At 42.7% G+C, this 16,342-nt stretch overlaps 1 protein-coding gene across 2 annotated transcripts in view; it reads right to left on the reverse strand.

Annotated features, from left to right (window-relative positions):
- The window catches only part of CUBN (cubilin), a 227,628-nt gene that overhangs the window by 143,452 nt on the left and 67,834 nt on the right, over positions 1-16,342 (reverse strand). For both annotated transcript variants that reach the window (XM_084618746.1, XM_084618745.1), the window contains one exon: positions 11,795-11,982. In XM_084618746.1, coding sequence (XP_084474872.1) covers positions 11,795-11,982 — 188 coding nt within the window. The remainder of the gene's footprint in view (positions 1-11,794; positions 11,983-16,342) is intronic.

Consider the following 16,342-nt stretch of genomic DNA (forward strand, 5'->3'; position numbering starts at 1 on the left):
TAGATTGGCCACGGCAGAGAAATGTTCCATCTGGAGAGGCCCATGCCTTAAAAGGGCAGGAAATTTATTTTGTTTCTCTTTATTTTCCTTGTTTTTCTTTTTTGCCAGTACCCCAGGCTATGGTTTCATGTAACATGCATCTTCTGTATCAGGAGGGCTCCCTCTGAAGTTACCTCAACTGCCTGTAACTGTGCAGAGCAGAAGCAATCTCTCAGGGACCAAGATCAAAAAAACATGTAAGGCTTTACCAGTCAAAAGCAACCACTTGAATTCTACCTGGAAGGTTATTAGCACCCAGTGCGGACTCTGACTGGAGTGCTGGTTCAGCCTGCTTCCTGTGTGAACCTCTGATGCTATGGCCACCAATATTAGCTTTTCACTTTTTACACTTTTCATCTTCGCAGCACCTCACAAGAATTAATGAATTCCCATAATGCACCTGTGAAATAGGGGAAGTAGTAGTACCCCTCTTTCAGGTAGGGTGAAACACAAGGAGAGAAGTTAAGTGACATGGCTAAGGTCTCAAAGGGAGTCAGGACTGACATTAGAATTTGGGAGTCTCTTGCTGTCACATCTGCAGTCAAAGATTTGTTAAACAGAAGAAGCAGTCTGATAGGTAACACCTTTTATGGGCGTTCTGGGATCTTGTCATGGAAACCCTTTAGGATCCATTAGAAGGTGGATTACTCGATCCAATGAAGGGGAAAAACAAACACTCCATAAATACAATTTTGATTGTTGTTATGAATTTAGTTGAACCCTCAGAGAATCTTTAGAGCCTTCTCAGAGATCTTCCACAACAGCCTGGAGCTGAACTGACAAAATGAGATGCTTCATGGCAGAACAGTAAAGACCTGTTGTGTTCCACCCATCTTCTGAGGGCTCCAGAGCAACCCTAAAGCAATAGATGTAGCATGCAGAGCCGTGATGCTCCCAGAAGTGATATTTTCCATGGTGATATTTTTGTTTGACAAAAATAAGTATCAGGAGCAATGATTAAAGGCCATGTGGCCACCCTTCCAACTTGGATAGTTCTCTGAAAAGAAAAAACGGATAGCCCCACAACCAAGCCCATTAGCAGAAAACAAAAGGTAAGCCAAAGAAGACAAAATAAACAACTGAATAGTAAAGAACTCCTAAGAGGACACAAGAAATGTAAAATCGCCCTTTAAAAACTTTTTACTGATACGATCAGGAATTAACAGGGAAAATACATTTCCAAGAGACAAATTTTCTTACAGAAGAAATAGCTCATAAGGTGCAGGTTCAGAAACCCTCACATCTGTCAGACAAAAAAAAAAGGAAACTTAACTAATGGTTTAGATGTGGGTCACCACAATAGCTCACTGCTACACAGACATTCACCATCTAGTGCTGGGGCAGTTGAAGGGTTTCAGTGATTTACCGTGTGGACCACTCTGATCTCTGCCACGTAATTAAGCACAAAATTAAGACTAAAGGTGTGTGCGCATGGTGGGAAGGGATTACAATTACCTGTAGAGAAAAATCTCTGAGAGCTATTAATTCTACATAGTTGTAGACTGCAGATTTTGCCTGCACTTACCAACTGCTGCAGCTAGAAATATTTTTGTTTTAAATCTAGGGTTTCTGTTATTTATCTTACAATTTCTTGGAAAGTATTTTAATGTGATTTATTTAATGGTTTGACACCAGAGATGAAACCACCCCAAAACCTTTGCTCTAAACACCACCAGATTTTCAAGATGAGGAGAAGGGATTTCAGAAGCTGAATTTTGCAACTGAACAAAACCCCCAGCTCTGAACACAACTAGAGTTTGAGGATTTGAAATGTGATTTAAAATTTAGTAGCTTAAGCCCAAATATCAAACGTACCTACATTACTTAGCATCTCCCACTTACCACTTTGCAGCCATCTTCTCCTATTCCCCTCTGCTTCCTCTTCCCTCCATCCAGGATGTTAAGTTAGTCCCCCTCCCCACTTCATCTCCATCTTCATCCTTTCTTCCATGCTAAATGCTCCTGTTCCTGGATTCTCTTACCTGCACCTCCACACTCTCCTCCTTCAAACTTCTCCTCAAAGCTCTTTTCTTATGGGATTTATAAAACCCCATAGTATCTGTGCATGTTCATGGATTCTTCCATGCAGAGAGGTATTATCAGCTGGGGAGTGACTGGCAGTCTCCATTCACTTTGTGCCACTTGAGCACCAAAAAGAGAGCAGAGCAGACCAGAGAATATGGTCCAAAATGGGGACAGGATTTGGGTATATGGCTCACCAATCTTTCTGCGTGCTTTGCATGCCACAACTGTGGGCAGCCTTCCTCTGCATCTCTGCACCTTCATTGCATCTGTTTCATTAGTTAGCCATGTTCTTCTGTAGTACAGAACAATGTGAACTCATGCAACACAAGACATGTGCAAAGATAATCTCTTTGGGATTTACACAACCTACGGAATGTGCAAATGTCTAGTTTTTAATAATAGAAGTGGTATCTGATAAAGGGAGTCTATGTTTTGTCTCGTTATCTGAGCCTGCAATACTTAACCTTATTAAAAGTGTCAAGTTGCATTAAATTCTACGTTTTACTGTAGTAAGAATTAAAAAAAAAAAAGAAGGAAAAGGAGGAAGAAGAGGAAAAGAAGAAAGAGGAGGAGAAGGAATTTTTATTTCTTATCCTGCCAGCATTATCACCATTTCAAAGCAAATAAGGGGGAAAAACTGGCTACCCAAGAGTTCGGTGAAACCTCATTTCTTCGGTATTCCTCCAGCTTTACACTTGATGCGAGAAATTAACTGGTTCCCTTTGCAAGGCTGTATTCTTTACAGTACATTAAAAAAGTATAAAGAAATGTAAGCTGTATCTATGAATGAACCAATGGAGACGCTGTTTAACAAAAACACTGTGTATGAAGAGAGCATACCTACACAAGAGTATGCCAAGCCTGCAGTTCCAAGCTAGATAGGGAAATGTTTGCATTGTTAGATCATCTGTTTTCCTGGTACAAGGCACTAGGGATTTCAGAGTGACCTGCTTCCCCTCTCTAGTAAAATGAAGAGCACCTTAGGCTGTTAGGGCTCTTACAGTCACACAGCAAATTCCTGAGAAGATGGGGTTTAGGTGAAGAAACCTCCCTTGTCTTTCTTCTTGAAAAGTTTGCTTGAAGAGGAAAAGAAACAGAGTGCTTGTGATGAAGCAGAAAAACCGCCCACCAGCATGGAAGGGGTTAAAAAGAGCCTTTGGGCCCAGCCAGCCCTGCTCCATTATAGCTGCAGCCAATGCCAGGCCTGGAGGGGAGAAAAAAGGAAAGAACTTGGCTCAGTTCGGGACTGACTGGTGAAGGGGCAGGAGCTAACTGCTTCCCTACCTGAGGGGAAGGATCATTAGCCTGCCAGCCAAGGCAATCACCAGGGAACAAGCACCGTCCCTCTGGCTAGAGACTGAGAATAAGAACATCCCTCTGGCTAGAGACTGAGAATAAGACCTAGGAGCACCCAGCCTGAGACAGAACTGGGTGACCAAAGCATGGAGACATTGTGGGGTTCTGACCCCACCAAACGTACGGCTGCCCTGCCTGGAGGAACCTCAGGCTGCAACTGAACGCTACCCAGGATCCACAAGGGGACTCTACTAGAGACAAGCTGCCACTACAACTTGGACTATAGAGGCCATGCCCCAAACTGATGGGAGAGCAGTAGGAAGTAGCTCAGGACAGTGGATGTAGGCTCTCTATTGGGGCTCCCCTACTCAGGGTCTGTGATAAATGAGAGGGGGGATAGCTCCCTTTTGTGGACAACCAGCCAGCCAGTTGGCTATGGAATCCCTCTTGGTGGTGGTTCTCTTTGTGCTTTACCTGTAAAGGGTTAATAAGTCCACAGGTAAAAGGAAAGGAGTGGACACCTGACCAAAAGAGCCAATGGGAGGGCTAGAACTTTTTTAAATTGAGAAAAAACTTCTCCTCTTTCCCGGAGAACACAAAGACAAAGGGAACAGGGAGCAGTTATGCTGTGAGAAGCTTAAGCCAGATATGAAAAACTATCAGATCATACCTAGAGATTGCTTATCTGAACCCGCCAGATATGTACATAAATTAGGAAATGTCTAGAAAGACACAATCAGGTTTATTTCTGTTTATTTCTTATTGGCTTGTGGACTCCTCTGTGCTAAACCCAAATGATTTTTGTTTTGCTTGTAACCTTTAAGCTGGACCTCAAGAAGGTTATTCTTGATGTTTAAATTTTATAAGTGGGTTTTTTAAATCTAGCAAAAGCCTAAGTTCCAGATGTATTTTCTTTCTTTTTTGTTTTTAACAAAATTTACCTTTTTTAAGAACAGGACTGGATTTTTGGTGCCCTAAGATGTTTGTGCATATGTTGTTAAATTAGCTGGTGGCAACAGCTGATTTCCTGTGTTTTCTTTCTCAGCTCTTCCCTGGAGGGGGTGTGTGAAAGGGCTTGAGGATACCCCACAGGAAGGAATTCCCATGTGCGCCTTTCTGGTTTCAAAGGGGTTTTTGCATTTGGGTGGTAACAGCTTCTACCCATCCAAGGTAAGAGAGAAACTGTAACCTTGAGAGTTTAATACAAGCCTGGAGTGGCCAGTATTAATTTTTAGAATCCTTGAGGGCCCTCACCTTCTGCACTCCAAGTGCCAGAGTGGGGAATCAGCCTTGACAGGGTCCTAGGTTGGGACTTGGTGGAGTGGAAGGGCCCAGGTCCCTCTACCTCTCTCCCCCAGCCTTAAACACTGAGGCAGCTTGACCAAGCAAGGAGGGCGAAAATCAAACGCTCCAACCACTTGGCCACCCAGCCCTCCAAGCCCCCCCGTTACAGTGCTCTTGTGAAGAGAACAAAATTTATGAGCCTAAGGCAGAACTTCTTGCCTTTTGTAGTACTTTGGGAATCAGAAAGACAAAGGAGTTCTATCTCACTTTGAAGTAGTAAAGCGTTGATGGACAAGGAAGATCCCTTGTGGACCTGTGAGAATTATATCCCTGAAATTATCCTCTGGCAAGAAAATCATACTCTGGAAGAATCCAGGGCAGACCTTGTGAAACCCACTATGAAGACGTGGGAATCCTCTTGTGGATGATGCAACCAAATGAATGAAAGAGGGAAAAGCCCTGACTGAAAAAGCCCAAATTAACTGTGTAAAGTTTGGAGCCAGTTGTCCTAGTACAGACAATGACAGACTACAGATTAACTTGACTACAAGATGAGTTAATTCCTAATACTCTCTGAGTGAAGTTAGACTCTGAACTGAAAAGAGCCCTGTGGTATCAAAATATTTCTGGCAGGATGGATCACTTTAGGATATCCCTAAAGACGGAGCACCAAATCAGTTTTGACGAAGGTAGATGGAAAATTTTGCCTCAGGAACAATTTAACTTACTGAGGTGTCCAGTAAGACAAAATCCTCCAGCAATGGGAACAGAATCCTAAAGCCATCTGAGAGGGAGGTTGGATCCTATGAATCCTACTCAAAGGAATGACAGAACTTACAGAAGTGGGCTGTGAGGAGGGACTTTGCCATTTTAGATTCCTTCCTCTGACAACGGAATTTTAGCTGACCCACTTGAAACTTTAAAAACATCATCCAGGCTTTCTAATGCCACTGAGTCCCTCCATTCAATGGTGGTTAAACCACAAAAAGAACGAGACAAGCTCCATCATTGCTTGGAAGGTCTCACTTGTGTATCAAAGCAGGCCAGGCTCTACATTGCCATTTCCCAGGTGAATTTGGAAGACAGAGGCAAGACATTAGAGGAGAGAAGAATTACAAACAAAGATGGATCAGTGCTGAATTTCCTCTCACTGCCACATTATCATGCATTAGACATGCTGACACTTCACAGTTGCCCCATTGTATTTAGTTGCTTTCCTGGAGGCAGAGGAAAAGTCACATTACTCTGAGCTGGCAGGGCGTAGCAGCTGAAGAAAATGTGCAACTAAAAATAAAGTATTACTCATTCATGCTGGGCTTTGCATGTCTTCAAGTAAACCGCCATTTGGTCGCATCCTGAATCACTCTGTGTCACTCACCATCTGAGGTTTATTTCAATTAGAGATCATGTAGCCCCTTAACCATTAACAAATTTATCACAGTACTGAGTTTTCTCCTCACTAGTGTGGTTTCCATTCTGCTTTCCAACAGTGGTTCTAAATATACCCAACCATCTGAGGAGCTGAAGATTAAGGCTATTTGGAAAAACTTTTTGAGCACAAATCTCCTCTTGGATCGTCAAAGCAGATCTTAACGGATATTCTGCTCTCTCTAATTGTTCAGCTCTGCCACTGAAAACCTGTTCATGCAGTGAAAGCATGATACCACCGGTAAGAACTGCCATGGAGAGCTGAGAGGAGAATTTGCCTTTTTCCTTAGAATGCCATACGGAGGAACTTCTACTGATGAATTGTAAATCCCTGTAGGTATATTATGTGTAGATAGGTTTGATTACTGCCAGCTTGTGTGCTAATGGGTTTCCAGATGCCGCTGCAGTCCAGCCAGAAGGCTGTAATTTACTGCCTGACTAAAGAACCCGGATGAATATATTCCATCTATCATCTGCTTCCACGGGGTGATGTACTGCTGGTGATACTTTGCAATCTGTGTGTGACCACAAACTGAGCCACCTTCTGGGTTTGGAGAATTCCTGCTGGACTTTTAAAAAGACATATATATCACATGATAACTCATATGTCTTGGGCAACTCCCCCCAACTCCAATATGGTGTTAGCTTATTTACTGGTTCAAATTAGGGAAGCAAGTAAAACTAGGGCCAGGGGAAAAAAAGTGTTACCTCTTTTCTTCTGTGTGTACCTTCATTAGAAAAAGAGGATTACCAGTTTAGTTCAGGCAACCATTATCTAATGCGTTATTCCCACATGGAGAGAGAGGATATTATGGTGTATTCCTGGAATGTTGCTGTGGTAAAAACATATCCTGTTACCAAAAAAGGAAATGAAAGAGTACTCAAGAACAGCTTTCCTGTGAATGAATGTACCCATTTGCTGGAGCCTACATATTCAGGTCCAATAACTGGTTGTGAGCAAGGTATCTCTACAGGGTTTGTTGATGTGGGAAGGAATTCTGCGCACACATTCCCCCCCCCCCCCCCCCCGCCTGGTTCTGGAGTAGCAGGAGGACTACTCTGTGCTTGCTACTGCAGACTCATGTCTTCAATAGCCTCCATGGCCTGGGGGAGGGCATGCCAACTGTCGGCTAGGGGAGGCTAGCCTCCAGGCCACCCCTTCCGCATCCCCCCCCCCGCCGGAGCCCAGAGCCCCACCCCCTGCAGCCCCCCTGGAGCACCAGGAGGGTGTCCAGCTTGGCCCCAGCCCGAGCTGTGGCCACAGCACAGGGGAAGCCACAGAGCAGGAAGCAGGAGGCGGGCGGTCTAAGGGTAGTGTGAGAGCAGAGCCACACCTGGCTGTTTGGGGAGGCACAGCCTCTCCCAGCCTATGATACCTGCTGCCCATGCTCCATGGAACATACGCATCATCACTACACATGCAGGTTAGCCAATGGATATGCAGAGACATAGATCTACTATCCCTTCCCACCGTGCTATTGTAGACATCAGCTAGTGCTCTACAGTGCCCAGAAACTTGCCCTCATATATGAAAGGCCTGAATCCTGTCCCTTGCACATCATAACTACACTGGTTCTGGTGCTCATCAAGCATTTTTGTGCCTTTGGGAAGAGGTGGGCAGGCTTTTCCCCCAGGATCATTACAAGCGTATGCTAAACATGTTGGACTTTAAAGTGAGGGGTAAGTGCTGTGAGTACAAGAAAACAGAGGTAGTTTGCCACTGAAGGACAGGAAGACTAAAGGTTTTCAAATAATATTTTTCTTGGATAAGAAGGAAGTGAATTTCATATTCCTACTGCTAGACTCAAATCTCTAATGCAGTAACATTAAATTCTCTTTATTTATAAAAGAGTTTTGCCACTTTTGAGCCTATGATCTGTCACACTAAATAAAGTGTAAGTCAATAAGTAAAGATAGAAGAGTAAACTATTTCTTTCCTAGGTTAATGTCCCTAACCTCACTGGTAAAGTCTTCTGGCTATTTTTCCCCCTGAAAAGATTAATGCTAGGTTTCAAATCCAAGTCACAGCAGGAAATGTAATTACAATCTAATTCAACTAGTATTAGTGTCACATCAGAAAAAAAAAAAAGCAGGTCTGCGACAAGATATGTGCTTATAGGTGCTGGAACTAGGGGTGCTGGGGATGCTGCCCGCACCCCCGGCTTGAAGTGGTTTCCAACATATACAGGGTGTATAGTTTGGTTCAATGGCTCTCAGCACCCCCTTTGCACAGGTTGTTCCAGCACCCCTGTATGTGCTGTATCCACACTGTCACTACTTTGGTACGTGTAGCTGCTCTGATATTCTCAACAACTAAGCTGTAAACCCTCTGCAAAATGTCAGGCAACCTCGGAGAGTTACTAGGAGAGAGCCAGCTTCCACTGCCAGACCATGAAACAGAACATGCTGCTCATTTCTTCAGGAAGTGCTCACCCAACATTAATGTTAGAAAATGCCTGGATAAAGTCCATCAGTCCGATTCTCTCCTGCTTTGGCCCTGTGTACGCACTTACACTGTGCAGAGTACGTCCAGTGCTTAATTTGTGGCAGGGCTGAGCCCCAGGACCTCTAGGCTTGACATTTCATAGCCCCAGCACCTCTAGGCATCAGTTATGCAAGTAAAAAAATTGTGAGAGCCCCAGCACCTCTTTCATTACAAATTAAGCTCTGAGTAGGTCTAAAATGCCACCAAATCAGAAATGCCTGGCATTTTACCCCCACTTAGTACAGATGTGAATGCCTATGCAAGGTGCAAAGTTGTGGAGAATCAGGCCCCATGTAATCCAAACTCTGATGCTCCTTCACAGAGCTCTGTTGGGGATGAGGTGGTTTGGCTTGACCCCAACGCTGGCCAGTGCCTTCAAGGCACAACCTGACTCAAAAAACATTAGCATCCAGTGATCAAAGGAGAGAAAGAAAAGGGAAAAGCAACGCACTAATGATTTCTCATTATCTCCATGTGATTTCATTTCAGTTTGGCTCAGTCATTCATTTAATTTGCACTGGTTGATCCCTGATCACCTGCACACTGTGTTAGTGCATTCCCAGCTATACACTTAGCGTTTTGTTTTTTTTCATCTAGTTGATGACAGTACTTTAAGGAACCTACAGCCACTAGAAAGCGAGTGCAAGAGTTTTCTTTCTTTCTTTCTTAGCAGGCCAAGGAGCAACTAGTGAAGCTGAAAGTCCTTATTATATCTAGTTACCAAACAAAATACAGTTCCCATCCCAAGTCTTTGAATCATGATTCGAATATTTTAGCCACATTCAAATGTGGAATTGAAAAACAGGCTCTTTTATAGTTTGGGATCTGACCTGGGTCCAAAAGTACAAAGGTGTGGTAGGATTCAGAGATCTGTATCTATACACGCCCCCCCACTTCCCCAATATCTCCCTCACACACATATACTCTTCCTCCCCAGAATTCAAAGGTCTGGTTTTGGCCCATTTATACATATTATGAATAAATTCCTAATCTAAAACACATATTGTAAGTCACTCTTTCCTTACACTGACTCTTTAGTGACTCTATTCTTTTATTTCCTTCTGCAGTTATATGGGTTCTGGAGTGCATCCTCTATACAGCTGAGCAAGGTTTCTGCCAGAGTACACCTATATATGTTAACACAAAGCCTATTTCAAATAATAAATAATAATAATGAAATATCTCTACTTCTTCAATCATCTGGAATATACACCTGCTTTTTAACCAGTGTTATTTCTGGTTGGTCCCTCTGGAGCTTTCCTTTTTAAATGTAATAATAATGTTAGCATTTTGCAAAACTGCAACATCTGTTCCACCCTAATAATTATGAGGCTTTATTCTGATTAAATTTTTTCTCCCCTGACAAACAGAAGTCAGATTCAGCATGGATTTCAGCACAGCAATACCATATATACACAATCTGCTTAGAAAATCAGTGACACGCACATTCCAAAGCATTCTCCCCTTTCCTCTGTATCTCATAGACTCTGTAATAATGTCAAAATATTCCCCTTTTCACAATTCAAAGGGTGACACAAACATTACTTGATTTCCTAACTCATTCATCCTTGTTCTCATTTTACATATTAGCACATATTTGTATGCCAGCAGAATGAAGACATCTTTTCCGTATCCAGGAATCGTAATTTTAAATGACATTTAAAGACAGACATATTTGTATTATGACAAAAAATAATTCTTTTGATTTCTCTCAGAATGATCCTTTCGTCTAACGTGTCTAACTGAACTTTGAATTTTTATGTTTCTGGTTTTTGCCTCGGCAACTTGGCCACCTCTTTTGAAAATTAAAGACTCTTTAACACAGTTCTATGACTATTTTCTCCTGTATTTTACCCTTTTTAGTAAATTCATTCCATTTTTCTTTCATCAGAAACAAACTAGAAATTATTAAAACAAAGGACACAGTTCCCCACTTCCACACCACCCCCTCTTCCTCCCACCAACGTGTTCTATTTCTATTTCTTAAAATGCCCATCAAGCCCTCTCAAGTCTGACACTATCGAGCCCTGGCTCCTGGAATACGGTCTTCTAGCAGCCACATTTCTCCTTGAGGGCTTTCTACTGTGAGCATGGCCCCTGCCCTTCACTGATCAATGGCTTTGACATCTTGGGACTTGGCAGTGTGATTTCTCAGCTTGGCTCTCATGTTTCCTCTTTGACTTGGCCACAAAACTTTTCAGGTCTTAACTGACTCCTGATAGTTCTCAGTATCTTTTCTGGTCAGCAACACTTCCTTGCTTACCTTCTTTCCACTCCTGTCTCCTGCAGGAAGATGTTGGAATCACTGTTTTCACCAGTTTATTACCAGTTTTTCAACTATGAAAACTGGCACACCAAATGGATAAGGATGTAGGAGATTAAGATGGAATGGACGAACATGCCTAGCAGAGTTGTCACCTGACTTTCAGGAAGACCAGCCCCCAAATCACTAGCTATGCCCAAAAGAATACTATGAACCTTTAGATACCCACCACTCCATTGTCAGCTTCCTGGCTCCAAATAGCTATAATACTATTAAAAACTTTGGGATATAGTCCCTTAGGGTGAAATTCTTCCCTATGCAAAGCTTAAGTGGTGAATAAGTGCTTTGTGTTAGCCCCCTGTACAGGGCTGAATTGCACTTTTAGAGAGGCAAAAAGCCTTAACACATGCTGAATTTGAGTTTAAGACAACCCCTACGCAGCAAAACACTTTAGCATGTGTTTAATGTCAAGTCAACGATACTTAAGCATGTGCTTACAGCCTTTGCTGAAAGGGGATACACAAACATGTGCATAAATGCTTTGTTGAATTGGTACCATATGTTATATTGCCCATGTTAAAATAATGTTAAGATGTACAACTATTTTTTGCAGTGAGTACAACTCTAGCTCATACAGTATCTTGACCAGGCAGAAAAAAGCCATGTCAGTCCAATAGCATTCAAATCCATAAGGACATGTTCCCTTTGGAAACTGATGAACCACCAGGTTCACTTACCGGTTCAGATTCCAGCTTCTGATGTTGGCTGTTCACTAGAGTTCAAAGTACTAAAAGACTAAAACTGATAGACATACAGGTAAGATATACCATGTAACCAATAACAATGGCAGTTTCTTTACTTATTCTTCTAACAAAATATTTCTAATTTGAAAAAAATGAGGGCATACTGTATTTTCAGTGACTATTCTCCATGAAAGGAACTGCTTTACATGAGGTCTGGATTTGGATTCATACCTTCAAATAGTCCAGATCACAGTTTGGTCCTTCTTCTACATCAAAGGATGTAAAGCTGTAGTTAAGTGTATTGCCAGTTGTAGTTTGGATGGTCCAGCTGCAGTATTCATTTAGAGGGTAATTGTCTGGATAATTTAAACTTTCCAAGATGCCATGGCTACGGTTGGCAATCACTATTCCTTGGCAAACTGGGGAAAAAAATACAGTAATAAATTACACTTTGTATGCTGCTTTCCATCCCAGGATCTCAAATTATCTACAAATACTACTGAATAAAGCCTAATAATACTGGCACGAGGTAGGTATTAGTACTCCTGTTTTACAGAGAAGGAAATTGAGAGAGAGAGAGAGGTAAGTGATTTTCCCAAGGAAACGCAGGCACAAGGAACAAAATCCAGATATCCCAACTACAAGTCGTTCTTTACAAGCATATCCTTCCTCCCAAGTAAGACTAGAATCATGAGCTGATCTCCCCCATTATCCTACATACTCTTTTGGCCTATTTTTATTTTTTTCAAATGCAAAATTATTCTCTAAAACATCTATTTATATTATTTTAAAAAACTCAAAATAAAAATGCAATGTACCATTTAGCTAAATAAGTCACTTTGAACCAATTTACAGTGGCTGTGGATGTTTTTAGACACAATACTGCAAACTCACATACCATTTCAGGGAACTAGGGGGGAAAAAAAAAGATCCCACATGGCTAGAAAGACAAATGAAACATAGTTGGCTTGAGTTGGACTTCCTAACTGGTTTAACATGCTGGAAGCCAGCATGAAGTTCTTAATAATACTTTCCCTGGTTAGTCATCAAGCCGAGATCTAGTAGAGGATTTGTGGATTTTGACTGGGATAAAGAGAATTTTCCCCTCCCCGGGGTAGGGTGGGGTGAAAAATGTTTGAAAGAGAAAAGAAAGTAGAGAAAGGGTATAGAATAGCCATGCTGTTGGATCAGTGATTCTTATTTTCCTGAATCTGGATTCCACTGGACTCAAAGACTATCAATATGAGTAAATGCTGTGCTGCAGAGCATATTGTATTTGGTTACCCCATATAAATGTGTACATGGGAGCAGAATAAGATGAGGGGGGTGGCAGAGGGCAGGGAGTTAACAGGGGAGTCTCTGGTCTGATCACTCTGACACTAAGTAGTTCCCCAAGAGGGCTGACCAAGGAATGAAATGTGATTAGCTACTCAGGGTAGCAGGCTGGGCGAGCTAAAGGATTAATTGACCCATCAGCTGAAGACTGATAAAAAGGCACAGGAAGGATGTGCAAGGGGAACAGGGCTAGCTGAGTCCAGTCTCACAGAGCTCTCAGTTCAAGGAGACATCCGCTCTTTTTGGGCCCTAGGAAAAGGGCTGAAGATACAAGGGACATTGTACATAGTATTGCCGTTTAAAACTGTAAAGGCATTGGAGAGATCTGAAATAAACAGCACGGTGTGGATATCTATCTAGTGCAGTCTGCGCAGGTGTCTGTGATGCAAGAAGCCAGGGGTGGATCACGCCCTGCTACAGGGGGGAAATAGAAAAGTAGGAAGTTCTTCTTTCTGGAACAGGAAATATACAGAGAGTTTGAAGAACACGTTAGCAAAGCAATTCTATTCCATAGAGGTTTTTATACTGTGTTCATCACAGTAGTATCGGAGGGCCTTCCAGTAGCGCTTTAAGAACATGATACTCATCTGTCACATGTAGTTTGTTCTCTCATCCTCTCCCCAGAGGGAGATGCACACGCAGTGTGGCGTTGTGTTTGGTTGGGATGTGTGGGTTTTTTTAATACAAATATACTTGTTGCCATGCATTTATGGAAGAAAAGGCCAGGCCAAAGAAATGAATCTTGCCCTTAAAGCAAAAAGTGGTGAGATTTGTGACAGTTCTCAGCTCCTGGGGAAGTTCAGTCCACAGTCTCAGACTGCCCCCAGAGGAAGTTCTGTCTTCCGCACAGCCAAGCTTTTACTCGGATTGTTGAGAGTTCCATTTTGCCAGAGAAGCATAGCTGTCAGCCACCATCTTTGTCCTGGAGCTTTAGATGATTTTTCAGATACCTTGGCCCAGGCCATGGAGTGCTTTGAAAATAAGTAGTGAGACCTAGAACTTGATTAAAATTCTATGGGAAGCCAGTGTAGAGAGCAGAGGACAGGTCTGATAGATTCGCAGTAGCCTTTGTTCCTCAGGAGGTGTGCTGCAGCATTCTTAAGTAGTTGAAGTCTCTTAAGTGCTGAAGGCTTCATGCTCAGACATATTGCACTGCTGTACTCTTGCTTAGAATTGACAGAGGCATGAATAACTAAGGCCAGGTCTTCATCCTCCAGGATGGGATGGAGTTTCCAAGCCACGCAGAGAGGGTAGAAAGCATTACTAACAGATGCTATGTGAGAACTCAGCATTAGCAAGGAATCCAAGGGTACACCTGGACTGATGACTGAATTGACCAACTATGGGTATCTGAAAGTCACTTGAACTCTTCCATTATCCGTCATCAGAAATAATGCACATACCTCCTTTCCAAGTCTTGGAATTTTTTCAGAATGATTTACAGAACAGTAAGTGCAGGTACTTACGTATTCTAAAGTACCCAGAGTGCAACTGAGGTTCAGGGTCAGGTGAATTGGGACATGTCTGCAGATTCACACTCAAGCACCATTGGGAAAGACTACATGAAAACTCCAAAATGGATTTAGAAGAATATGAGTTAGACTATGCAGCTGCCTTCTGGTCCTATTTTTGTATCAGAAATACATCTGGCACGTAAGTGCCTCTGCATGTTTGTCTTACATCAATAAGCACATTTTCCTTTAGAATGTGTCATGTTTCACTGTACACTATCATTCAAACTAGAAGACATGAATGTATTTGGTAATTTACTACATTATTTCAAACTGATACCTGCTGTACATTTTCAGAGTTTGAACAAGCCACCAAAAGTTTTGTTTATTGAATTTATTGTGCATCGTTAGTAATGAAATAGTAATGTAAATGGCAAAACACACATGCCTTTAGCTGATATCTCAGATACTCTACATTTGTAAACATGCTGTTGGTCCTTGTGATCACCCCACAGAAAGGGTTAATGTGGCTCAGAAGGGGTTAAGTAATCTGGTAGGGTGCACCTGAAAGAAAATTGGCTTGATAGGCAAGCACTGATTGAGGGTGGAGCCCAGCTGGACAGGAGCAGGCAGGGCTGGTATAAGGCCATGAAGTGAGGGCAGAAGGAGGCTGCAGTATGGAAGCCTGTAGTCACTCTCTGGGGTTAGAGAGGGAAAGAAGGAAACCCAGGGAGAGAGTAGAAGCCCTGGGCTCCAGGCTCTGAAGGAAGGGTTTACCCAGAAGGGTGGTGGAGTAAAAGCCTGATAGAAGTGGAGTAGAAAAAGGTTCAGGAAAATGGCAGCAAGATTTGAGATGGTACAGGCCTTGGCCACTGATTCAAGGGTCCCTGAGTTGGAACCCGGAGTAGAGGGTGGGCCCAGATTCCCCTTCTAGTCCCTGGGAAAGTGGCATAGCCTTGAATTGGAAGATTGCCAGGGACAATACCCAGTCAATCGGTCCAGTGAGGCTTTGATATCCTGGAAGGAGAAAATTACAGTCACTTGGCTATAGGGCCAAGCCACAAAGAGGGAGAACACTGAGTCATGAAGAGGAAGCACTGTTACTGCTTGAGTATGAGAAGGGCCACAGTGTTGGATCATATTAAAGAAGTTCTGTATTAAAATCACAAATGAGTTTGATTCCCCAGAGTTTCAATTCCAGGGTATTACTAATGAAGAGGTCTCTTGGTTTTTGGTACTGTTTCTCTCCCTCTATGTGTGAAACTTGCAAGCTGCTAATTGTGTTGGTACATTCTAAGACAGAGTCTGTTCTCAAAGCAATTCACAGAGAGAGAGACTCAAAGCAATACTCTAACAACAGAAACAGCACCCAGAGACTCCCCGCCCTTTTGTTGTATTAACCATTGTGATTAAAATAGAGAGAGAGGATGTATGTGGATGGATGCTTGGTGTGGATAATAACTGAATGATCAGGGAGGTGCCAGCCTAAGAATCCAGTGTCCATCGGCTGAAGAAGGCGTCAAGTGGAAATAACCAGACGACCCCCCCCCCCCCCGGAGGGCAGACTGGAATCCACCCAACAGCCTCAAGGATGGGAGAACCAAAGAACAAGATAACATCTTGGAGCCGTCAGGAATGTGCTATCTGCTGATTGATTCAGCAACAGCATGATGAAGCAATTCCCATAGACTGGCATAGGAAGAAATTCCTATAAAAATAGACTCTAAAAAGTGAGAACTTTGGGGTCTGATTCTGCAAACCAACTTCCAGGAGCATCAGATGAGCATCTGACAAGGCCCTGCTCCCTCCTCATGTCCAGGCCACCTGGCCAGTGGCTTGGCATGAGCAACTCTAAGGCTGGTAACTATGATAACAACCTTGCAGAACCTGTGTGTGTGGGTGTGTATGTGTGTGTGTGTTTGTATGAATGAATGTGTGAATAAATATGAGATTGAATGGAATGTTATAGCTATAACTAACTGCTTACTATGAT

Source organism: Lepidochelys olivacea (genome assembly GCF_965140295.1).
Source record: "Lepidochelys olivacea isolate rLepOli2 genome assembly, chromosome: 2".
Taxonomy (NCBI): domain Eukaryota; kingdom Metazoa; phylum Chordata; order Testudines; family Cheloniidae; genus Lepidochelys; species Lepidochelys olivacea.